This window comes from Mauremys reevesii, linkage group 2 (genome assembly GCF_016161935.1).
Source record: "Mauremys reevesii isolate NIE-2019 linkage group 2, ASM1616193v1, whole genome shotgun sequence".
Taxonomy (NCBI): domain Eukaryota; kingdom Metazoa; phylum Chordata; order Testudines; family Geoemydidae; genus Mauremys; species Mauremys reevesii.
In genome coordinates this window covers 159170389-159194413 of record NC_052624.1, presented here as the reverse complement: position 1 = coordinate 159194413, position 24025 = coordinate 159170389, and the positions used below count along the sequence as shown (strand labels likewise).

The 24025-nt window shown below is 52.5% G+C and overlaps 2 protein-coding genes across 8 annotated transcripts; both read left to right on the top strand.

Moving 5' to 3' along the window:
• The first annotated feature begins 434 nt into the window (after positions 1-434).
• LOC120396431 (nucleoplasmin-like) lies at positions 435-7703 on the top strand. Of its 5 annotated transcripts, none has more exons than XM_039521270.1 (8): positions 435-581; positions 1100-1194; positions 1549-1637; positions 2869-2951; positions 3728-3847; positions 5548-5641; positions 6268-6350; positions 7503-7703. In XM_039521270.1, the coding sequence occupies exons 3-8, from the start codon at positions 1571-1573 to the stop codon at positions 7590-7592; spliced, it is 537 nt and encodes a 178-aa protein (XP_039377204.1). In that variant the 5' UTR covers positions 435-581; positions 1100-1194; positions 1549-1570; the 3' UTR covers positions 7593-7703. The 5 variants fall into 5 exon arrangements, with proteins under 5 accessions (XP_039377204.1, XP_039377200.1, XP_039377202.1 ...); XM_039521266.1 differs by having other exon boundaries at positions 441-581; positions 1531-1637; XM_039521268.1 differs by lacking the exon at positions 435-581 and adding an exon at positions 689-724 and having other exon boundaries at positions 1531-1637.
• Positions 7704-7842: 139 nt separating this feature from the next.
• Positions 7843-17252, top strand: GOT1L1 (glutamic-oxaloacetic transaminase 1 like 1). Of its 3 annotated transcripts, none has more exons than XM_039521263.1 (9): positions 7843-8909; positions 10939-11120; positions 12781-12904; positions 13561-13673; positions 13819-13911; positions 14018-14168; positions 14852-15014; positions 15895-16037; positions 16936-17252. In XM_039521263.1, exons 1-9 carry the CDS (start codon positions 8798-8800, stop codon positions 17109-17111), a joined length of 1257 nt encoding a protein of 418 aa, XP_039377197.1. In that variant the 5' UTR covers positions 7843-8797; the 3' UTR covers positions 17112-17252. The 3 variants fall into 3 exon arrangements, with proteins under 3 accessions (XP_039377197.1, XP_039377196.1, XP_039377198.1); XM_039521262.1 differs by having other exon boundaries at positions 14852-15017; XM_039521264.1 differs by having other exon boundaries at positions 14852-15017; positions 16866-16968.
• The last annotated feature ends 6773 nt before the right edge of the window (positions 17253-24025 follow it).

Below are 24025 nucleotides of genomic sequence, written 5' to 3'. Positions count from 1 at the left end.
AGGAGCCAGGCCTCAGTTTCTAATCAAAATACACATACTGGGAGGGGCTAGGGTATAGGGTGACCATATGTCCCGTTTTGGCTGGGATAGTCCCTTTTAAGCCCTGTCCCGGACATCCCAGCTCTTTTGGCAAAAGTGGGCATGTCTCCCATTTGCTCTTGCCAATTTGATCAGCTGGCAAAACCAAATGGGAGACATGCCCACTTTTGTCAAAAAGTGGTGTGTGGGGAGTGACAAGAGCGGGGGAGGCAGAGCTGGGGCAGGGGGCAGGCACACAGCAACAGCAGCCCCAGCCTTGTGGGGGAGGGGGGCCAGCTGGGCTCAGGGGAGCAACCCAGGCCAGCCCTGCATGGGGATGGGGGGCCCTTGGGGGAGGGCTTGAGCTAGCCCCACACAGTGTCCCATTTTTCTTTTGGGAAATATGGTCCCCCTACTGCCCTAAAGTCTCTGATTTTAATTGTTTGCTAGTTCTCAATCATCACCCTGATGTGGTGAGAATCTCCTCCTGCTGCACTAGAGTAAGGATTGCTGGTGAGCTACGTATGATGAATTTCACACTCAGACAGGTGCACTCACAGAGGGTATGTTTTTCATCTGCATTTCCTGTTGCTCTTCTGTTTGGAGAGCTCCCCATCTCACCTACCCTTCATTTGTAATTGGTGCAGGATAGCCCAGCTCTTTCCCCTCTTTAGTTTACAGCTTAAGAGGGGAGCTAATCTTGATTGTGAGCACATTGCTGGAGCAAACCTTTTACAAACTCAGGGTTTAGAGAATACTTTCCATCCTAATTCTGACTTAATGTCAGGGGATGAAATCCATGTGGTTATATGTGTCTGATATTCACAATTTGTCCTAGTTTTTCTCTTCCTTTAGTAGTTGAACTTCCAGCACCTGAACTGGGCTCCCCCACCTCCAGTCAGTTAGAGTAACTTGGATTCACTAGCTCTGGCTAGTGTCATGCTGGGAGGGTGTAAAGTGCAATGTAAGTGCTGAGCAGTATTCTAGAGGCTTCAGAAATGCTCATAGGTTGTGGGCAGTTCAAATGAGTCCATGTTAAGAGAGTGAACACAACCTGCTCTGTTAAATCTGTTGCCTTTAGTTCCCCTGAAGATCTCCATTACCAGTCTGGCCTGTGAAAGGGAGGAGTTGTTCTCTTCAGTGTCCTTACTTTTCAGATCTCCCTGCTTAATACAGGTTTGTAAAATCATGACGAAAACTTTACTAGCCCAGGCAGAGCAAACTACTTGTTCATCCTGACCAAGGTGATTGGGGTGGGGAGCGGGAGGGGATTATATTATTAGAAAAATATAAAATGGCAAGAATAGTGTCTCAAGCTGAATCTTGCTTACAGAAGCATAAGCAAACTACTTTTAAAAAACATTCTAATATAAAAAAAATCTCTGCTACTCACTGGCTCTGTAATTTCAGTGCAATACAGTAAACTCAAAGAGGTTCAGTTGCTTATTTTTCTTCTTGCTTTCCTTCCTGCTCTTGGTTTGGTAACAAAAAGATGCATGTTTATTCCTGTAGGATCTGTTTGTTGCCCAGGTGGAGTCAGTTCTTGAGCAGAATGAGTTCATCTCTCCTGCTCTCTAGGCCGCGTTCTGAAGAAGAGAAACCCATTGCTGTCTTGTGGGGTAAGGAGACAACTGCTGAGGGGTGAACAAGATAACATGTTCCCTGGGTTCACAAAGCCATTTGTGTGGCTGGTATCTGCTAGCAAAAGGGAGGAGGGGTTGATGGACAGCAGGGTTCCTTGTGAAAGGCTTGCAGAAATACTGCTACAGGATGATATAATAAAAGGGATGGGTGTGAATTTTCCCCACCGTAAGGGCAGTGGATAATTTCCATATAATGGCATAGACTGCATTTCCCTCTTCTAAGCCGGGCCTGGGTCCTACCATGCCGCTTTGTGATCAGAGTGTGACATGCCTTCCCCGCTAGCCTCTGAGCAAACTACCCATCTATGCTGAAGAGAGCACCAGCCCCTGTGATTAGGCGTGAGCAGTGCATGTGCAGTCATGCTACCAATATAAGTCATTCTCTCCCTCTCCCCCCCCCCCCCACCCCATCGCATTTCCTTTCTTCAAGTCTCCAAGCAGTGTGCTGTATTGGCTTGGTGTCTCTTGTTGACTTACTGTCTAAGTACGTGCTTAGCTGCTCCTTGAACTGTACTGGCCTCCTGAGGATTCAGTTTTAGCCCTGCCTCTAACTGCTGTACAGTGCTTCTGGCATCCGGAGCACTTAGCTTCCTAGGATCAGTGCTGCTAATTTCATTCCAGCTTCTTAAATCCAGCCTTAAATCCTACTTGTTTTCTTTGGCTTCGGCTGAATGAAATGAGGAAAACCAAAGTACTGGATGCATGGTGTCCTCATTAAGCTCTTGACTGGTGTTTCTATGTATGACGATCCATTAGGATTGCAACTGCTAGGGAGCGGAATACAAAGAGCTACTGAATATTTCCAATACCCCAGCTTCTATTTTGCAAGTTGGGGTATTGGGAGTACAGCCCCATAAGGAGTCAATAACCTTTCACAGCAGAGTTAGAGGCGAACCTCATGCCACACAACAAAATATCTGCTGATAGGCTCCAGTCCAGCCAAACCATTGTGCTGGATGCAGGGGTTATTGGGTGGATTTCTCTGGTCTGTGTTCTGCAGGAGGTCAGGTTAGATGATCACAATGGTTCCTTCTGGCCTTAAAGTTTCTGCCCATGGGAAATGCCTGTGTATGTCTCCAACCCCTCCAAAGAGGGGTTTCTTTGCTCTAGAATTTCCATTGGCAGCTGCAATTTTTCTTCTTGCATCTTGCAGGGTTTGTTTGGGGCAGTAATGCCCCCACAAATCCAGCTGTGTTTTTTCCCATAGGCTGCGAGCTGAACACGAGCACCAGGAGGTGCGTGGTGATGGAAGAAGACGACTTCTTGGAACACCTGGTCTTATTGAAAACAGTAAGCAACGTAACTTGTTGGGGATCCCTCTGACAGATAGGGCTTGTCTGCACACCAACTTGCACCAGTTTGGTTAAATCAATTTACTTAAACTGGTGCAACCCCCTGAGTGGATGCTCTAATTTCAGATTGAGGGGTTTATTTTGGTTTAATTTAAGCCTGTTCCAAGCCAATTTAGATAAACTAAGAAGTCGCTCTCATACTGAGATTGGAGAGGCCACCTGGGGGTTGGCTGCATCAGTTTAATGACATTGGTTGAAATTCCTACCTTGGGTTAAACTGGTGCACTCTCCCATGTAGACGAGGCTTTAGGGTGGGGAGGGGGAGCTCTGCTGACCTCTCAAGCATTCATGGCCTTGACCCCAAGTCCAGCAAAGGTGTCATGCTCTGAAAGGTGTCATCCCTTTCCTGGGTCTCTTCAGGTCAGGGTGAAAGTACCCTGGGGAGGTAGCAATCCTGGGGGAGACGTGCTCCCACTGCCCAGGCTGAAGAGAGGGTGTCAGTCCCCAGGACTGTTGATCTGGCATCTTTAATCAGCCCCCAAATCCCAAGCAAATGTTTAAATAACTTGAAACACTGCCTGGGTGTGGCATGTTGGAGGGGGACTGGCTCAGTGAATGTGGGGGTCGGTGCAGCCTTTTGCCAGTTGGCAGATGGGGGATGGCACTGACTCTGCTCAGAGCACACTGAAGCTGGCAGGGAGGCAGGCTCTCTGCATGGGGATTAGTCCACAGCAAACCCAGCTCATAAGGATCTGTTTTGTTCCACCGCTGCAGATCTGTCTCAGTGCAGAGGCCAAGGACGAACCGCACGTGGTGGCAGTAGCTTCAAAAAACACCTACGGTGACAACAGGCCAGTGCCCATCGCTTCACTGAGGCTCTCTGTCCTACCCATGGTAACTCCCCAGGGAAACCTGCTGCATGAAACCAAGAGATTGACAAGGCAACCCCAGAACAGTCTCTGCTCAGCAAGCAACTAATCTGGGGGAATTAGTGTGTGGGATGAACGAGCGGGTTGTTTCTCTCTCCATTGCCTGGCATAGCGTTCCACTGTACACGTTATGGCCCATCCAACCTCAGACAAAATGTTAACAACCCAGCTATAGTGATTGAGAGCCAGTGGGGCCTGGTGGTTAGCACTCAGGCTAGGAGCATCTCAGCTCTAGCGGTGATTCTCTGTAGCCCTGGTCAAGTCACAGTCCACATTTGGGACTGAGCATCCTACGGGAGCTGCCACCTCTGAAAGTCAGGCTCTGAGCAAGCTTTCCCCATGTGTAAAGCAAAGAAGTTACTTGTCCCACAAAGTTGCTGTGCAGGTTAATTTGTGAATGTTCCTCTCCCATTTTGCAGACCAACATGCATGGTAGAGACAATTTCTGATCTGTTATGCAGGAGGTCAGACCAGAGGCTCACAAATAGTCTCTTCTGGCCTCAGGATTTAAAACCGCCCAGAGAGTAGAAAGAGAGAAGTCCAGAGACAAATCAAAGCTTAAAATTAAGAAGTGCATCCCTGTAAATAGGACATAGCCAGATCTGGACTAGAAACATCTGTTTTAGTTTTACTCATGGACACAAAGGCAACGCTGGCCCTGATATAACAAAGGCCTGGGCTAGCATTCAGAGAAAGTAACTCTGCTCTTCTTTGGGACTATCTCCCATCCCCTTGTCCTGCTTCGCTTCTCTGGTCAGTCGCTGAAATCGGATGTATTGTAGTTGGCTGGCTGGGTTGTATTTGTAAATTGCTAGAGATTTTCCCAGCCCATGATGGGAGTAAGGAGCTATAGACATTTTGCTGTCTAACGAGACCCAAGTTACTAAGCAGATGCTTGGAACTAAGCACAAAGTTCAGTGAAAGGTAATTTTGTCTTTGGAATTAAAACATCTCTGTGCAATAATTTACTTGATTGTTTAGGAACCACTCGAATACACACCTGCTACAAGCTGCCACCCATGGACCGGAGTCCTTATGCTAATGAGATGCACTGGAATTCAGAGAACACCTGGCCAGGAGAAAAAGCAGGCCTGCAATCCCACGTCTTCCTGCCCTGCTCCCCATATCTGCCCGTGATGAGTCAAATACGTGTAACTTATCTGTCTTCATATGAAGACAAAAATTAACACATCGACTAACTCAGCCAGGAAAACAAACTCTGAGCCTGATCCAGTCACCTGGCAGTATCTGCAGGGTTCTGAAAGCGTAGTCTCTGTGCTGTGCATTTTTAGTGACTTGTCTGTGGCATCAGTGCATCATCCGCACCTAACGTACTGTGTTTGTGTGTGAGTGGGGAGGGGGAGGGTCTGCCTCCAAACTTTGCCCTCGGTTACACCTGTGCAACCCCACTGATGTCAGTGCAGCTGTGGGTGTAACTGAGGGCAGAGCCTGGCTTGAGCATCTGCAGGTGCTTCTTAAAGAATGTGTACTGAGCGAGGGGGTAGAGGGTGTCCATGCAAAGTCCATCTGCTCTGGAATGCCCCCACCACTTGGCTTTGCTTCCACTCACAGGGAGGCTGTATGCTTCAAGTGTCGCTCTCTAGCCAGATTCTTTCTTCTCAATATTTCAGTGATTCTGGATTTTTTTAAATTGTTTGGTTTCAGATCAGTCTTGATGGCTTTGAATTTATCCCTCCTGTTGCCTTTGAATTAAAGTCTGGGACTGGGCCAGTTTATCTCAATGGACAACATCTAATCTGTGAGTAAAACTGGTCCTCTGGTGTCTGTAATGAACTGAAGTGACAGCACTGCTTAAATGGAGGGAGAGTTTGTTTGCGGAGTCAAATCACAGCACTGGGAGCCAGGCCTCCTGGAATCTAGTCTCACCTCTGAGACTGACTTGGTCTGTGGTCTTGGGCAAGTCACTATGTCTCCCTGAGCTTCGTAATCTGCGACACAGAGAAAAGAATGGCCTAGCAGAGGTGTTGCGACTTGATCTGTTCATCTTTGTGAAGTGCTCTGGAGGTACCATGAAAGGGAAATGATCCATGAAAGTCTGAAGCTCTCCCCACTCTTCCACTGCTATCCTCTTTCATTGGCTGTAGCTTCCCCTTTTCCTCTTCCTCCACTGTCCATCTTCCTGGCACAGAATTCTCAGTGTGATTCTCTATGGGGGGTACACAAGGTATTGCTTGAGCTGCAAATGTTGCAACCAAACCTAAGGTCTCCTTGTCTGCATAATAGGGGATCGGCTACATTCACCCGCTTTTTCTGAATGACCTGAAGTACTTTAGCGTGCTGTGCATGGGAGAAGCCAAAAAAAACCGGACATTGGTGGTGGAGGTTTTTGTTGCCTGTAACCTTGTAATTCTCCCTTCTTTCCAGTGGAAGATGATGCAGAATACGAAGCCAGAGGAGGATGGCTAGCAGAGGAGTCATTATCTTCAGCTGTTGTGGAAGAAAATACAGTAACAAAATTTAATTCTAGCCAATTTGTATTTGGTGTAAATAAGAGGGAAAAAATTAACCATCTCCCAGCTTTTCAAAGTAGTTGTAACCTCTTTCCAAGAACTTGCTGTTTGTTCTCATTCCAATCCGCGACACTCTGATCAACACTTTTTTTTTCTTTCTTTTTCTTTTTTCATGCAATAACACTAAGGAGAAGCTATAAATCTCTTGGATTCCATGGACAAGTAATCAAAATGACAGACTTCTGCTCCAGCAACAGCTTCTAACGTTGGGCAATATGTTGCTTTTAGATGGCTAACCTCTTTGATCTCTTTCCTGTTTGGTTGCATGCTGTTAGGTCTCTGAAATGTTTGCTCCAAGCGTAATGGTCCAGTCAAGCCTCTCTCCAGTGTGTTAACGCCTTTCTACTACGGCAGCAATAGATCCATGGGTCAGGATGTGCCAGTGATTCATGGAAATCTAAGACTGGGGAAGGGCCAACTAGGTTCCATCTAATACAGGATTATTCCTATAACAGCTTCTCATGCTGTGTCCAGTCCACTTCTTAACTATCCCAAATGACTGGACGTCCAGCACTGGGCTTAGGAGAGATCTCATTGTGGGGGGGACGCTCTGCATTTCCCCTTGCCTCCTAGTTGTGCCCCTTTGTACACTCTAAACAACGGGCCATGGCTAGTCACTCCACTGGAACGGCTCGCCATTTTGGAATGCTCCAGCTACTTTGTCCTACCAGCTGCTGGCTTCCTTTGGGTGCTGATTGGAAAAGTCAGGCATGGCTCTTCTAACATTCCAAAGTTCCCATTTATTCCTCAAAATAAGCGGCTGTCTTTCCAAAAGGACTCAGCAAAGCGGGTGTGCATTGGGTGCTGAGCTCCTCCTGAGAATCTGTCCCTTCAATCAGGGGCAGGTTCTAGAGGAGGTGTTAAATGGTTAGGGCGGGGCAAAGAGCCCGGCATGACGGGAGGCACTCATGCATTGGTCTGGGCAGGCACTCAACCCAACAGTCCTCTTCTAGCTCTCCCATTTTGAGGGGCATACGGCTGGAGGCCTGGATGCATCAGTGTCCTTCGCCTGCCTTGCTTCTGAGCTGGCTCGTGTGCCATGGGCTTGCTGAAGAGCAAGTTCTCCTTAATGCTCTGCTTTCCTCCCAGGACAGGTCTGCTGAAGCTGTCCAGCCCCGTGCTGCAGTGGGTGTGGAGTGTACCAGCAGGACTCTGCCCCTGGAAAACTTCAGACTCTAAGCCAGGCTGAACCGCCCTGGCATGGTTTAACTCTGCTGTGGTAAAACTGCTGCATCGCCTCACCTCCAGTGGCCTCTTCTTTCCCTTATTAAACTTCCTTTGTTCCCCAAATGGCTCTGTTCTGGAATGTGTCCCACTGTGCTACCACCCAGCAACCTTTGCCTGGACCTTCCCTTAGTCAGCAGGGAGGAGACTGCACCCTTCCAAGACCCAGTGAGGAGGATGGGATCTGCAAGGCTCTAGGTCGGGTTGGGATGGGGTAGAATCCTCTCAAAACTGCAAGAACTTCATACAGCATCTCTGCTAGGGGAGCAGGAGGAGCTGGGTCCAGCAGGGAAGAAAGTTTCTTGCTTCCCCCGGTCATATGTTGAAAGGAAACCCTGATGCTCTGTCATCACCCCCTCTCCCTTCTGTTCCAGGGGCACTCAGCAGCACTCCTGCTTTACATGCCTTTCTTCATGGCCAGGCCCAATTTACAGTGATACCACAGTCACTGTGACTTAAATGCACCATCAATACTTCAGCTGCCTAATGACGCTCCTTTGAACTTGTGCTTTCTTTAATATCTGCTTCCCTGTTCAGAATAGTCCAGAGGCCAGTGGATGGGACACACACTTGAAAGGTGACAGAGCCCATTCAAATCCCTTCTCCCTCATAGGAGAATGAGGGACTTGAACTGGGGGTCTCCCATAGCCTGGTGGATAGGGGACTCACCCATACTAACAGTTATAGGGAGCTGTGCCTCCTCCCTCCCCTGCCTGTTTCGTCTGAACTTGTCTGAGGGCCCCGATCCGGTAGGTGGCCTCTAAGCTTGCCTGCTGGATTGGGCCCCTGCATGCCACGCAGGCAGACAAATACCCATTTTCCTGGCTTGTGACTCGCTTTAGGGCTGGGGTGGGAGGCAGGAGTCTGGCACCTAGCAGGCTGCAGCGGCACATATGCCCAAAGGGAAAAATGTAGGTGCTGCGTGAGTTGAAGCAGCAGCCGAGCAGCTCGGTGGATCACAGAGGTACCTAACACTGGGACTTCGGTGGCAGGATCGCACCCGGAACGCTCACCGGGCAGCTGTTTCCTGGGCAACTCCTGTGCCAACATTCCATTGCCTAGCAGAGCCTGGGGATCTCCTGGGGGCAGCTGAGAGGCCCTTTGGGTGCAAGCGAAAGATCAGAGTGAACCCTGCAGGGTCCTCCTGCCTATGCTGGGCTATGGCTGCTCTCTCTCTCTTCCTCGACGTCCCGCTCACCAGGGAAGTGAATTGGCTCCTGGATGCCTACCGGGAGGATCCATCCCCTGACAAGGTGTACCTTGACCACAGGGGTAGGTCCCACACACTCTGGGCTGCACTCTTTTCCTCACCAGGGACAGGATGTTGACTGACTGCAGGGGAGCCTAAAACGTGGGTCTGTGGTCAACATTCACAGCTCCAGGCCTCTTCCAAGGGCATTGTAAATTCCAGCTCAAGGAGCAGGGGCGGCTCTAGGTATTTTGCTGCCCCAAGCACGGCAGGCAGGCTGCCTTCGGCGGCTTACCTGTGGGAGGTTCCCGGTCCTGCAGATGCGGCGGCAGCCTGCGGGAGGTCCGCCAAAGCCCCGGGACCAGCGGATCCGCCGCAGGCATGCCGCTGAAGGCAACCTGCCTGCCGCCCTTGCGGCGACCAGCAGAGCGCCCCTCATGGCTTGCCGCCCTAAACACGCGCTTGGCATGCTGGTGTCTGGTGCTACCCCTGTCAAGGAGGCATAACCATGCTAGCTATGATCAAGTTGCTGTGCACAGCAGTGTGACCCGCGGCAGGGGTGAGCTGCCCCTCATCTCATGCTTGGGCCAACTAGCCCCTCATGCTGCTGTGGCCACGTTCTTTTTTTTAACACGTTAGCTTGAGAGCTAGGAATTACACCCCCAGCTCGCAGTGTAGACGGACCCTGAGTAAGAGCTCCAGGCCCAGCCCCTTAGAGCTGGAAATAAATCCCGTCTGGGTTTGTCTTCTCTTTGCTGGAGCTGGATCACATTTGCTCACTTTACCAAACAAAAGGGGTGAAAACCTGGTTCTGTTGAAATCAGTGGGAGTTTTGCTGTTGACTTTAAGGGGGTTCAGAATTTCGTGTGTGGTATGTTAACAACCAAGGTGACAAACCTTCCCAGGGGGTGTCACCCTTCTCACCATCACCAGACAGAATGACAGTAAAGAGGAGTCATGAAGTGAAATAGATCCCATCTCATGCTCAGCACAGCAGTACAGAGTGAAGGCAGCAGTGATGAAGCAAAGGTACAGAGGGGGCAGAGAGGCAATGTAGGAAGGTGACTTCTTGTACAGCTCCTTGTCTGACTCCGGTCAGGCTGTAAGCAGGGGCGGCTCCAGGCCCCAGCACGCCAAGCGTGTGCTTGGGGCGGCATGCCGCAGGGGGTGCTCTACTGGTCGCCGGGAGGGCGGCAGGCGGCTTCGGTGGAGTCGTGGGACCAGTGGACCCTCTGCAGGCACGCCTGCGGGAGGTCCACCAAAGCCACGGGACCAGTGGACCTTCCGCTGGCACGCCTGCGGGAGGTCCACCGGAGCCGCGGGACTGGCAACCGGCAGAGCGCCCCCCGCGGCATGCTGCCGTGCCTGGGGCGGCAAAATGTCTAGAGCCTCCTGTCTGTAAGGATTGCAAATGTCTCTGGCAGGTAGAGTGGTCACAGCTGGTTTCCTCCTGTTAAAGAAAAAGCCCCCTTAAAAATGCAATGAAATAAGAGTTATTGCTTGTAGAGCTGTGGAGTCCTGCAAGTGAGGAGCCACCAGGCACCTGCTGCTGGTCATGTCTTCTGCTGTGGGTACCTTGTCCTGCTGTCTCTGCAGCCACTGCCGGTTGGACACTAGTGCAATCAGGCATTAGCCATGGGTGCCTGAGCACACAAAGCATGGTACCTGCAGGTTGGGGGTTGAGGTTCCCTAGTACATCTCTGGGGAAAAAGAGAAGCTGGAACCACTGCTGTTTGGGTACCTTCTCGGGGGCTATGCAAAGGCCACGAGTCTCCAGCGCTGCAGACATGCACCTCCCAGCAGCAGTCGTGTCGCACAGAATTTTACTTAAAGGAAAGGATTTCTTAAAAAAGAAATGACAGTGTGTGTCTGGGACAAAGGTGACACCATGGGTGCTGAGGTCAGGGAGCTGGGGTGTAGCACAGGTGATATGGACCCTTGTATCCCTAGGTAGGTCACCAGCAGTTTGACCCAGGGCTTTTTGTGCCACACCGTCCTCGGTAACTGGCAGTAGCAGCAGGAGGCTGTTCTCCTCCCAGGGCCTGGCCATTAGAAGGGATGGTGATGCACATGTCACCCGTGGACAGCTTGGCCCGCTCTTTCTTCTTGCAGACTGCCAGACTGAAATGGGCAAAGCGTGGGTCTGCCCAACCGTGAGACAGACCCTGCTGCAGATCGCCAACGACCCAACCCTGGACCATGAGTACCTCCCAGTGCTGGGGTTCCCCGAGTTCACCAGGGCAGCTACCGAGCTGGCGCTTGGCAGGGAGAGCTGTGCTGTGATTGAGAACAGGGTATGGACTCTGCAAGCTGCTGCTGGATGCTGAAATCTTTGAGTTTGGAAAGAGAAACCACACAGCTCTCTCCTACCCTCGACAGGCAGGCAAATCCCATGGGGCCCCATTACACTTCCTGAGCCCCTGCTCAGTGCTTCCTATGGTAACTTATGGCTACTTCAAGCCTTTAGAAACCAGCCTGCCCCATCTATCCCGGTCCCCTCTCTGTTAGGGCCAGTCCACACACAGCTTTTGTACCACTCTAATTCTCAGCGAGTAACCAATACGGTTACAGCCCTACAGCTCCCTAGACTGGGTGCAGTTATACTGTGCAATGGCAGATCTGGCTGAAGCTACCATAGAGCATGGCAACAAATCTGCTGGTGAGCATTGCCTGTTCCCACTACTAGCGGCATACCTGTGCCTCAGACACCAGCCCCAGTAACCCAGATTTATTTCAGCATGAGCTTTCATGAGCTACATGCTGAAATAAATTTGTTAGTCTCTAAGGTGCCACAAGTACTCCTGTTCTTTTTGCGGATACAGACTAACACAGCTGCTACTCAGTAACCCAGATGCGACCCTTTAATACAACTGCTGGTTTCCTGATTCCTAAGCCCTCTGTCTAGCCAATAGCTAAGTTGCCTCCAGGAAAATAGCCACTGAGCTATCATGTCCAGGTGGCTTTCCATGGACTTTAAAGACCCCAGGGCATTTTTTGTAAGACCTGGGGAGCGGGGAGTGCCAGAGTGCAGTTGGACAGAATGTTCACTTTCTAACTGTGGTCTACATAGCTATCATCCTTGAAGGCTGGCCTTCTGGTAATGATGCTGGCCTGGCCCTCCAGAGATCTGGGTTTGATTCCCAGCTCTGATCCAGATTACCTGAGAAGAGTTATTGCATCATTCAGTGCCTTAGTTCTCCGTCTGTAAAATGGGCCGGTAATCCTGCTCTATCTGTGTAGACTGTAAGCTCTGCAGAGGCAGGTCTGTCTCTTGCACCTAGCACTATGGGGCTCTCAGGCACTACCAGACTGACCTTGCTAAGGAAAAGGTCTCTGTGTTTCAATGGTGTGTAAAAATGATTATTCTGAGTTATCTACAGTTTTAAAAACACCTCTCCTAGACTCTAGGCCCATTGACACAATTCGAAAACCACACAGATTCCTACAAAATCAGTTCTGATTGGAAAATCTCACTCCAATGGAGAGGAAAAATAACACTGAAAATCATGGCAATTTTTGTGAAACTATTTCCCCCGCTCCTTTCTGCTGTCTGCCTCCTTTGTGAAGGGGCCTCGGGGTGAGAGATGCTCTAAGGACAGAAGCTGCCAGCCAGGGTAGGGCTTTTCTGTCTAGTTTGGCTTCCTGGTGGAGGATGTACATTGTCCCTGACGAATTGCAGAAACAGGGTTCAGTGTACCGTGTGAGGTGGAGGTAGTGTCCAGAGTAGGCTAGTTTGAATGCGGGGGCCCATGTACGAAGGGATATTCTTCCAAGCCCTGCGCAGCACTGCATCCTCTCAGGTGCTGTCATTATAGCTCGTCTCTTGCAGGTATTTCCAGCAATGCCTTGTTCTGAGGGGACCATGTTCTAGTTTACTAGAGATGCAGCAGCCCTGAGACATTGGTCTGGCAGCTGATGTTAAAGCTGATGCTCTCGTGTCTCCATGTAAGTCAGGCAGGTGGCGTTCACACAGTAGGAGGGACGGGAGCTGTTCGAATTGGAGCCGAATTCCTCTGGCGCTGGTACAACACAAGTAGTCCGAGTCCCATAGCCGTTTATATTGCCTTCCCGCAGTGGGGTAAGTGATGTGTGCTTGAGCACTGGTTTCAGTATTGCTCTATATGTGATACAGGGAGGCGGCAGCACCTTGCATGGGAAAGGCCAGTTCGGTAACAGGGTGAGCACAGGGTGGTCGTGTGACAAAGGAAAACCAAAAGGCGTTTAACTGTGCAACAGCAGCTCAGAAATGCAACAGAACTCTCAACGTGTCTAACGACCAGGTGCAGCGCGGGCAGCTTCATGCCTCTCTGCTGAGCCTGCTGGTGGGTTAGTCATGGTTTGTAACCCCCGAGATGCGGGGTGTAGCTCGGACAATCCCCACGGGGCATTGCTCTCCCAGCTGTTTTAAGCCTGGGAGCGGGTGATATTTTGGTGTGTACAGGAATCCTGCTCAGCATTAGGAATTTGGCTGGGATCCCTCTGCTTTTCCTACAGCTATTGCTTTTCTCCACCTTGCTCACCAGCTGTTTGAATGAAGCCCCTGGGGGCGTTAGCTCTTCACATGAGAACGACACTATGAAGAAATCACAGGGGCACCGCTGTGTCCTGGGTAACAGCTTCTAATTCTTGGAGTTCAGTGAGCACCATGAGAGAGCTCATCAACTATTCCCAGGGCTAGTACCCAATTCCTGTCCACTACCCCCCTGCTCACCTGCACGGTTTATGTCCCCGCAGACAGTCTCCGGTGTATATTCCAAGATGCCGGCTTTACAGAGATCCGGCCCTACCATTACTGGGACACCGTGAGGCTGGCTGTAGCCATAGAAGAATTCCTGGAGGTGCTGGAGGTATGGAGCTGGCTGGAGCTTTGCCAGGTGCCTCTTGTCCTAAACCCAAGTCTATTCATGTCTCGCAGCTGCTTGGTGGCTGCCCAGCCGGACTGCTAACAGTGGGCAGCCCGTGCTGGCAGCTCAGGCGCTCTCTTGCTTTCAGAGTGCCCCGGACTGCTCCATAGTTGTGCTGCATGCTCCTGAGGAAACCGGCCTGACTCCCAAGCAGTGGGAAGAAGTTGCCAGGGTCATGGGGGTAAGTCTGAGAGCAGAGGCATTTCTCCAGCTCCTGTTGCCGCTGGCCCTGCCTGCCACGCTGGACAGAGTCTCACTGTGTGTTCCGTTCCCCGCTGTGTCCCCAGAGGAAGCGCCTCTTCCCCTTCTTTGATGTCCCGGCTCAGGGGCTGGCCTCCGGAGACCTGGACAGAGACGCCTGGGCTCTGCGACACTTTGTGGCCCAAGGGTTTGAGCTCTTCTGTGCCCAGTCCTTTTCGAAAACCTTCGGCTTATACGGTGAGTCCCTGGGCTCACCGCCTCATGCGCAGAGGGTCCGGGGGAGAGCTGGGAGGGGAGGCGGAGGGGAAACCTTGACTTTCTGAAGCAGGGTGTTTAATTTGGGCGGCTTCTCCCCTCCACTCTCCTTGTGTGGCCTCAGGCACCTGCTAAGAGCTCTCTGAGGCCGGGGCTCAGGAACACAGGATGGTCCCGGTGGGCTCGTGTCTCCTGTCCCTCAGGGTGACGCCAGCAAGGTCCCCCATGAGACAAGGACCAGCCTCATTTGGTTCGAAGGGTGCGGCTACAACGCAGCTGGGAGGGTGGACGGCAGCGGATGGCAACGTACCCTGGCCGGCTGCACAAGCCAGTGCACCCCCGAATGGGTCAGGGTGGGCCAGTGCAGCCCAGGCGGCAGCGTGCTCCCTGTAGCTGGAATACACCTAGCCCCGGTAGGTGGGTACCTGCCCTAAGGCAATGCCGGACCCCCGAGCAGGCATTAGGTGTTGCTGCAGGCAGTGGAAAGGACACCTGGAGACTGCATGGAACAAAACTGAATGAACTGGATCCCTCCCCACTGCAGGGGTGGTGGGGATGGGAAGGGCAAAGCCTGGGGTAGGGCTGGCTCTGGGGACAGAGAGGGGCCCTTTGCATGTAGGGCGGCGTCTGTCCGTCCTGCCATGCTGCTCTTGTCGCCTGGGCAGATGAGCGGGTGGGGAACCTGATTGTGGTGGCGAGGGACAACGAGACGCTGGTGGGAATCCGCTCCCAGCTGCAGAAGCAAGTGATGGGGACATGGGCCACTCCTGCCAGTTTGGGAGCCCGGGTCATCGCCACGGTGCTGAACAACCCAGCCCTGCTGAACAAGTGGTAAGCAGGAGAGTGAACGACTGCTGCGGCGTTGTGTGCAGCAGGCCGGATAATCCACATGTGGTTCACACTTTCCGGCAGGACATGAGGGTTACAGCCTTAGGCGCGCCCAGGGCCCCTTTCATTCTGGAGCAGCCCACAGTGCTTTGCAAATTGCAGCCAGCTCTGGGGTGCAGGGGCGGAGACACTGGGGGGAAAACCCCTCAAAGGGCATGCCTGATCCGCAGTACCCCCTCTGGCCAAGTATGGTGCAGATAAAATCTGCCTCAGTTTCCCCTTCACTCAGGCTCCCTTAAAAAGCCCACACAGTTCAGATATTCAAGGCATGCCCCCTACTGGGGTCCAGTTTATTACATCCTACACAAAGTCTTTCAAAATAGAACACAGACATTCATCCCAGTGCCCAGATGGCCATCCCCTCCTCCTGGAGCGTCTGCCTTCCTTCCGCCATCTCATGCCTCAGGCCCGGGCTTCCCTCCTGGCACCTTCTCCCTGCTGCCACAGGGCCCTCCAGGGGCCTTCTTACTTCCTGCAGGGTCTGCAGGCAGATGCACCCTCCTTTGCAGCTGTCTCCTCCTTTATAAGTCCCAGGTACCTTCTTAAGCCCTGTTGGGCTGCAGGTAATCAGTCTGGGTGCCTGAACCCTGCTTCCTTTCTTGCAGGGGCCAGTCACTCTGTGACAAACCCCTTCTGCGACTAAAAGGGCCATGTGATCATTGCTGTCTACCCAGAGCAGCCAGGACCTGCCTCGCGGGACCCGGACAGGTCGTGTGAGCTGGGGTTGGGGAGCTCAGGAAGGGCCCCCTAGCCCAGTGAAGCCATTACCCCCTTGGAAGGGGAAGTGAGATCCCCATAACCCTCCCACTGCTCTCTGCAGGAAGCAGAGTCTCCGGATGCTGGCGGAGAAGATCATGCTGATCCGGGAGAAGCTGAAGCAGAAGCTGCGGATCCTGGGTACGCCTGGCTGCTGGGACCACCTCACGGCCCAGTCAGGGACACGCAGCTTCACCGGGCTGCTCCGTAAGTACCTGTCCTGCCCCTCCTCCATGCTGCGCCTGGAAAGCCAGAATCCTGGACAACAGTGTGAACCTTGCTGCTGTGGCAGTGAGCCAGGGCACTGGGAAAGGCATTTCGTCCTCAGAAGCTGGGCAGCAGCTTGTCCTTGCTCCTGGTGGGCCACGAGTCAGTCCAGCTTTTGCCCTTCTGTCACCTTTTGATTGGGGTGTATGGGAGAGGTAATATCTTTGAGTGATTTGAACTGCCGCACTCCTTGAGTGGTTTCAGAGTAGTAGCCGTGTTAGTCTGTATCTGCAAAAAGAACAGGAGTACTTGTGGCACCTTAGAGACTAACACATTTATTTGAGCATAAGCTTTTGTGGGCTACAGCCCACTTCATCGCATGGTTCTTTTGCTCTCTGGTCCTCACTGGACACCCAGCTCTCACCTGTGGCTCCAAGAAGCTGTAAGTATGCGACAGCGGCCACAACCCGGTGAGCTGCGTCTGCAGGTGGGCTAAGCCAGGGGAGGGTAACCGGAAGTGTGGAAACTGACGGTGATTTAGGGATTGCCCTCCCAAGTATATGAAGACTGTTCTGGTAGCCAAGGTGAAGGAGACCATATATTGGTCCAATGGCATGAAAAGCAATGTCTTGTGGAAGGCGAAATGGGGCACTACGGAAGTCATGGCTATCCACTGCAGCTAGTGCCTCGCATCTGCAATGGCCCTGCCCACACCCACTCTCCATACCCCTGGGAGGGAGGGCGGTATTTCTAGTCCCATTTAACAGACAGGGAAACTGAGGCACCAGGACTTGCCTAGAACCCTTGACTCCTGTCTCCTGTCCTGAGATCACTCGGCCCCACGCCTGCTCTGGGCTCGGGATTGTAGGTGACTGATGAGGCTTGTGTCTTCTGCTAGCGTCCCAGGTGGCTTTCCTAGAGAAGCACAAACACATCTATCTTCTCGCGAGCGGCCAGGTCAGTGTCTGCAGCATCAACTCGCACAACCTGGACTACGTGGCCCAGAGCATGAACGAGGCCGTAAGCAGCACGGCGGGCAGGGCACAAGGCCTGAGCTGGGCGGAGATGGAATGAGAGCGTCGTGCCTCGCACAGCCGCGGTGGTTTTCAGTACTGAAAGCGCTTGGTGCGCAGACAGCCCTGGGAGCACAGTGCCTGCCTGCCATGACTCTGCTCCCAGGGGAGCTATGCTGACTGAATAAAGACAAGAGTGAGAGTACTGGCTCTTTGCCTTGTTCCAGCCCTACTGCCCCCGCCTCTCAGAGAACTTCCCAGGCATTAACAGGGGGGCCAGAGGCACCAAGACAGGAAGTCACTTACCCAGAGTCACCCAGCAGCTCAGTGCCAGGCCTGAGAAAAGAGCCCGGGTCCTGCGGCCTGGGTCGGTGGATGGATGTAAGGAGCGGCTGGTTTGTTACTCCATCCCTCCTCCTGTGCTCGGGTCCCTGGGCAGCTCTGCCCACCCGCACCTCAATTATTCTGTCTCTTTGTTCGCTGCAGCCCCCCATGCTAATCCCCAAACCAAAAGGAATCTCTGCTTCCCTTGCCCAGTCAGCTGGCGAAGCGCACGGAGCCAGGCAGATGCACAGGAGAGGAGAGGTAATTCAGGCACTTCCAGCTGCACTCCAAAGGTAGCAATTACTGCTGGATAGGGTTATTAGCAGTGATTAATGTCTCGCTGGGAAGTGTCGCTGCCTTGTGATTAGCGCAGGCAGCGCAGAGACTGGCTCCTCAGGAAGCAGCCCGGCCTTCCCACCAGTCCCCACAGCTGTTCAGAGAGTGCGGCTGGATCGGTCCTCTTCCCTCACTGAGGACTTGCGGGTGAGACCAGACGAGACCTGAGGCCTGGCCTTTTCTGCAGAATCCTCAGCCGTACCGATCCCCTGCAGCAGGCGTTTTCATTAGTCCCCTCGGCCAGCCTACGGAGTGTCCCAGTGTGGGGGACCAGGGGCGGCTCTAGGAATTTTGCCGCCCCAAGCATGGCAGCACGCCGCGGGGGGCGCTCTGCCGGTCGCCAGTCCCGCGGCTCCGGTGGACCTCCTTCAGACGTGCCTGCAGAGGGTCCGCTGGTCCCGCGGCTCCGGTGGAGCATCCGCAGGCACGCCTGCGGGAGGTCCACTGGAGCCGCCTGCCGCCCTCCCGGCGACCAGCAGAGCGCCCCCCACGGCACGCCTCCCCAAGCGCACGCTTGGTGCGCTGGGGTCTGGAGCCGGCCCTGTGGGGGACAAACTCCCACTGTAGGTGGGGTTTCTGATGACTCACTTGGCCAGGAGGTTGCTCCATGAACGAGTGCTCTCTGCCCCTTGCTAGCTAAAGGTTGTGTCTCCCACCCATCGTCCTAGAGCACAGCTCCAAGGAGGCTGAACGCCCATCAGAGCCCTAGCCGTGGGCCCTCCTGCTCAGTGCTCATTAACCTCTCTCCTTAGTGGGGCAAAGATCCAAGCTCCCCTAGCATGGATTACACTTGCTCTTCCTCTGCCTGTGTTCTGTGGTTTCAGCCTCCAGGAGCTGCCAGCCCAGCTCCCTCCACCCGCACAGAGTGTCTAACACAAGCCCTGTGCAGAATATGCCACGAGAGAGACCAGTAGATTCAGATCGACCCCCTGAGCAGCAAATGAGCATTACCAGGTGGCGCTAATCAGGAAGCGCCACTAGGAGAACAAAAAGCAAAGAATGTTCTGCTCCTCCCTGCTGTGTTTGCAATTAGACAAAAATGAACATTTCACACTGGCAAGAACATTTGTCAAAATATTCCAGGTTTTTCTGCCAAAAAAATGGGGTTGAAAACAAAGCCCGAATCTCCACGTTGTCGAAAAGCCATTTTGCTGCCGACAAGAAGTCGTGATGAAACGTGCATGACCGGCTGCCGTGGATGTGAAGGGCTCATCCGCAGCCCACTGCAGTTCCTGGGAGCCTTGGGGCTGGGGCCAACCGTCACTCAGCTTCTCAGTTTTCCAAAGCACCCAGCACCCCATCTGGAGCTGGTGGGGTGGGGTGTCCCCAGCCTGGCTCGGGAGTGCAGTGCGCTGCCAGCTGCCTGTAGTGTTACTGTGAGTCTGTAACCATTCCCTGCACAGCTTCCCTCCCTCCATCCCAGAGCCTGCTGGTGAGGAATCTCATCTGAGTCTGATTACACAGCCCTGCCTTTGGTTGTAATGGCTTCCGCTGAAGGTAATTTCAAGGCAACAAATTGCTTTGGCCTGAAGCCAGAGGATAAGTGAGGGGGAGACAGGGCAGGAGTGAATGGCCCTGCCACCACACTGCACAAAGCAAAGCAGGAGCCTCAAGTTGCTGCAATCTGCCTCCCGCTGAGGCGCAGGTCACTGGAGACTCCATCAAAGGAAAGTGAAGGCAGGAGTCACTCTAACTCCACAATAAACTTCAGGGAACTCCTGGGAGCTGAGATTCAAACCCCCAGGGCTGGAGGCTCACAGTCTTCCACACCTGAAGCTCAGGTCACTGTCCCCTCTACTTGTTACACGTCTCTTCCCTGCAATGAATCCTGGTTGCACTAGGTGTGTGTCATCTTATGCTGTGTGAGGCCCTCTCCAGAGTGCTCAGCAAACCCGCTCTTGGGCATGGTCTCATGCTACATGCAGTGCAGCTATTCATTATGTTCTATTTATTGGGACAAAATGTTTCAATAATGTAATTTTGATGTTTCCAAATTGGGGGTGGGTTTGGTTTTTTTGGACTTTCCATTCTGCAAAAATTTTCAAAATGTCACAATTTCTCCCAGGATGAAAATTCCATTTTCTCACCAGCTCTAGTCTTTCATCACATCTGCCTTTACACACGTGATTGTATGTGTGTCTGTTCTCCCACAGCTGACCTCCCATGTGTCCGCTCTCACGTGCGTTGTCTAGTCCATCCATAACGTCAGGTGCGCCGGCTCTCAGATGTGTCGGACAATGGTGCACTCAGATGCTGAACCATGAAAGAGGAAGATACCCAAAGACTTTTTTTTGGAAAGAGGAAAAGAAAAGAAACAAAAGTAAGAGAGGCAGATGAGTGTTTGTGGGGACAGGGAGATTTAAGGAAAGTCCATTAAGCCAATAAATCCTGAGCATTAGGGGGCACTTGTGGGGGATATTCTACAGCTGCCAGGGGGAGGTCATGGCATGGAGCCCATTTGGAAACTTTTTTGTCCCCTTCTTGTTCACTCAGCTCTAGAGGGCCTTCTGCCAAGGCAGGAGGGGCACAGTGAAGGTGAGGCTGGGGAGAGAAGCCTGCACTGCCACTGCCCATGATGTGCCCTTTTTGGAGATCAAGAGAGGCCTGGTCCCCAGGCCAGCACTTCCCCCCCAGAACTAAATTCACTTGATAAGAAGGAGGTGGCTCGAGTGGGGCTGTAGCCTGGCTGGAATAGAGGTAAGGTCCTGTCTACATGCAAGCTAGTTGGGGATCGGTCCTGCTTTGAGCAGGGGGTTGGACTAGATACCTCCTGAGGTCCCTTCCAACCCTGATATTCCATGATTCTAGAACCATGTTTCCAGCGGGCACTGTAGCCCTCAGTGTGGCTGTATTTGTCAGGCAAGGGGACCTCATGCTTCAAGTGCTGATGATCCAGAGGAGGTTAGGAGATGCCACGTCCTGCAACCCAGATCCATTCTGTACTGAGGGCCCTGGCTCCATTCCTGCATTCAGGACCTTATCGATCAAACACCAGCAGCTGCCTTTCCCCGGCTCCCATACGAAATGACTAGCGGTTCTTTATGGGAAACATTTACATAATACAGGCTGAAATGCCCACTCAGCTGATGGAAATGCTTTCTGTCCGTGCTTACATGCTCTGCATACTCAGAGCAGGTGTGATTTAGGGTTTGTTGCCATCTTCCATGTCAGGCGCGCAAGTCACACTAGCTAACTGGCGCCTTCTCTGACACTGTCAGTCTGTGATGCAGCATGAGGCGGGAATGCCTGCTGACAGCCAGGCATTGGTGGGCAGATACAAGAGGAGGAGAGCCTGGGAGGGAGGAAATTCCAAACCTGCGGGGCAATCAGAGCAGATAGCTGCATGCTCTGGCCTGGTGCAGGCATGAATGTTCCTTGTCAGCGCATCACAGGCAGCTGGAGAGATGGCAAGAGTGTGCCAGTCAAAGGACCACTTCCAGGGTGCCCAGATTGCTCAGGAGGTTTGGGGAGGGGATACAGAATTGCCCACCTGTAAGAGCCGGTCTACATTGCACTCAGAGGTGACACTGCACTCAGAGGTATCTGCACTCAGATGTCACTGCACTGCACTCAGAGGTGTATATATACCCATGCTAGCTTCGATCTAGCTCGCTTGCATAAGAGCAGCAGCGAAGCTGCAGCAGCAGGGGCTAGCTTGCATATGTCTACACCTGCTGCAGTTGCACCTCTCTGGTGGCCGTGTAGACATACCCTTAGTCACTAGGCTAAATTCTGCTCTTGGCTGCACTGGTGAGAATGCAGAGTAACTCTGGAGATGGCAGTGATTACCCAAGATTTGCCCTGGTGTGCCTGTCAGCACCCTCTGGGAGAGCCCTAGAGAGTTGTGTGTTGGGAGCCACCCTGTAGAACTGAACAGAGAATGCCGTCCAGGCTATAGCATGGAACAAGATGGGTCAAACACACGTACCAAGGAGCTCATTTTCTCTTAAAGCCTATGGGCCTGATTTTCCCCTGCCCTGCACCTTGTGCAGTCACATGTGCCAGTGCAAAGTAGGGGCAGCGCAGGTGTAACATGCTCCCAGATCAGAATAGGAGCTCAGATCACACTTCTTTAGCACAGGTATAAACGGCCACACAAGGCACAGGCTGCAGAAATTCAGGCCCTGTGGGGTTTTACAGTGACAGCTATGAAGCCCTGTTGGTTTCATCACCATTAATCTCTACAGGTCTCTTCATAAAGACAGAGTTAGACCCTGTCCCTAGACCCACAGGCAGAGGGGACACGCTACATGCATCCGTCCCTAGCCACAGAGCAGGGAGGACAGCCACCTCTTCTGCACTGGTCCATTCTACCCCGGATGCTGCAGAAGGAGCTCTGCAAGGCCAGCGATCTGCAGCCAGCCAATGGGGAGGATGGCAGGGGACATGGCAACATGACAGGAGCCCAAACAATGAAAAAGCCAGGAGGAGAGAGGAGAGACCAGGAATTAAAATGCATGAGTCCTGTGGCTGCCCACAACTGGACACGAAGAGGAGGATGAATGCCTCCTTGTGCCTCTGTTCTGGTTATGTCTATGCACAAGGACTGTTACACACCATTTCCTTCTATCTTGTTATATTATTGGACCATCAGCCTTTATTGTGTGATGCACAGAGGAACAATGCTTTCATCTTGGTTTCAGAAGCCTCCCTCCCGGACCTCTGCTATGTCAGAGCCTTCATGTCTGTGCACTCCTCAGCCTGCCTCCTTTGATCCATTGAAGAAAAATATGTGAAATGAGTCACTTACTTTGGATACGTGCGGATGCCTTCAGGATCTGACATGATTAAGGCTAAGGTTTTGTTATGGATATTTTTAGTAAAAGTCACGGACAGGTCCTGGACAATAATGAAAAATTCACGGGAACCTGTGACCTGTCTTTGACTTTTACTAAAAATACGCATGACAAAATGGGAAGCCTGGGCAGCTGCAGAAGGGTGGAAGCTCAGGGTCCCCCTCCGCAGGCAGCTCCAAGCTGTGGGGGTCCCCCCTGCCTCCTGCGGCGGCCAGGAGCTCTGAGGCTCCCCCCTACCGCCTATGGTGGATGGGAGTGGCAGATGCCCTGCTGCCTGGGGTGGCTGAGAGCTGGGGGGTACCCTGCAGCTCCCTGCCTCTGCAGGTGGCAGGGGACCCTGCAGCTCCCAGCCTGTGCTGGCTGCAGTCACGGAGGTCTTTGGAAGTCACAGATTCCATGGGTCCCGTGTCCTCTGTGACTAGATCGCAGCCTTAGCCATGATTACCCCCCTTGGGAGATGCTCCACCTGAGCTAGTTTCTCTTCTCTGCACTTGATGACTTCACAGGGGAAGGGACAGGCAGGAGCTGCTCCTCTGTGCCAGCAGGAGTCATGCTGGTGCTTTAATTGCTGCCTGGCAGATGTGCTGGGGAAAACTGCATCCAGTGCTGGCCTCTGTACCCAGCACACTACACGGGCCATGCTCACGCCCCAGCGGAATGGCCTGTGCTGATTGCCGAACTACCTAGCAGCCTGGTGCATGGAGCTCAGCCCCTCTGCAAGATGCCAGAGGATGCTGGTGCTGCCATATCAAAGGGGACAGCAGAAGGAGGAAGCAAGATCGTGTGGTTGCAGTACCAGCATGGAACACAGAGATCTGTGTCCAGTCCCTCGCACTGCTGCAGACTCCCCATGTGATCTCACCTCTCTGTGTCACCTCTCTGTGTCAGTTTCTCCATCTGTACAATGGGGTTCTGTACAATGGGGCTAATACTCCTAGTCTTATGGGGGTGTTTGTGAAGACAAAGCCATATGTAGCTGAGAGTTGCCCAGCTACTATGATGATGGGGCCTCATCAGCCCTTAGAAGCCACAGCAGCTGCAGGGTTAATCAGAATGGGGCCGCTTTAAAATGTTGTACCCACTATAAACTCATTTCAGTAATTAGGCTGCAAACAGTCTTGTTGACAATAATTTTGTTCTGAGACTAATTGCACTGAGAATTGCCTGTTTATCTGTGCAAAATTACCGTATGTTATGTTTCAGCACCATATGACAGGCAAGGGGAAAATACAGCAAAGGGGTCTTCCGAATGAGCAGTGACAAAAATAATGTAATTAAAGCTCCTACTTGAGAATAATTGCCTGAATCCATTAGACACATGATATTAGCAGCAACTCTTTAAAGAGGCACACTAAGTCCCCAGACAGAGTGGGGATGGGGTGAGGGGAGGGAGGCACTGGATATATTTTCTTGTAATCTCAGACTAAAATAAACTAAGACAAGCTAAATTCTCCTTTGATTTTCCAGTAATCCCTAATGAGAGGCAGGAGATGGAATCAAATGAGCCCCATAATAGGTC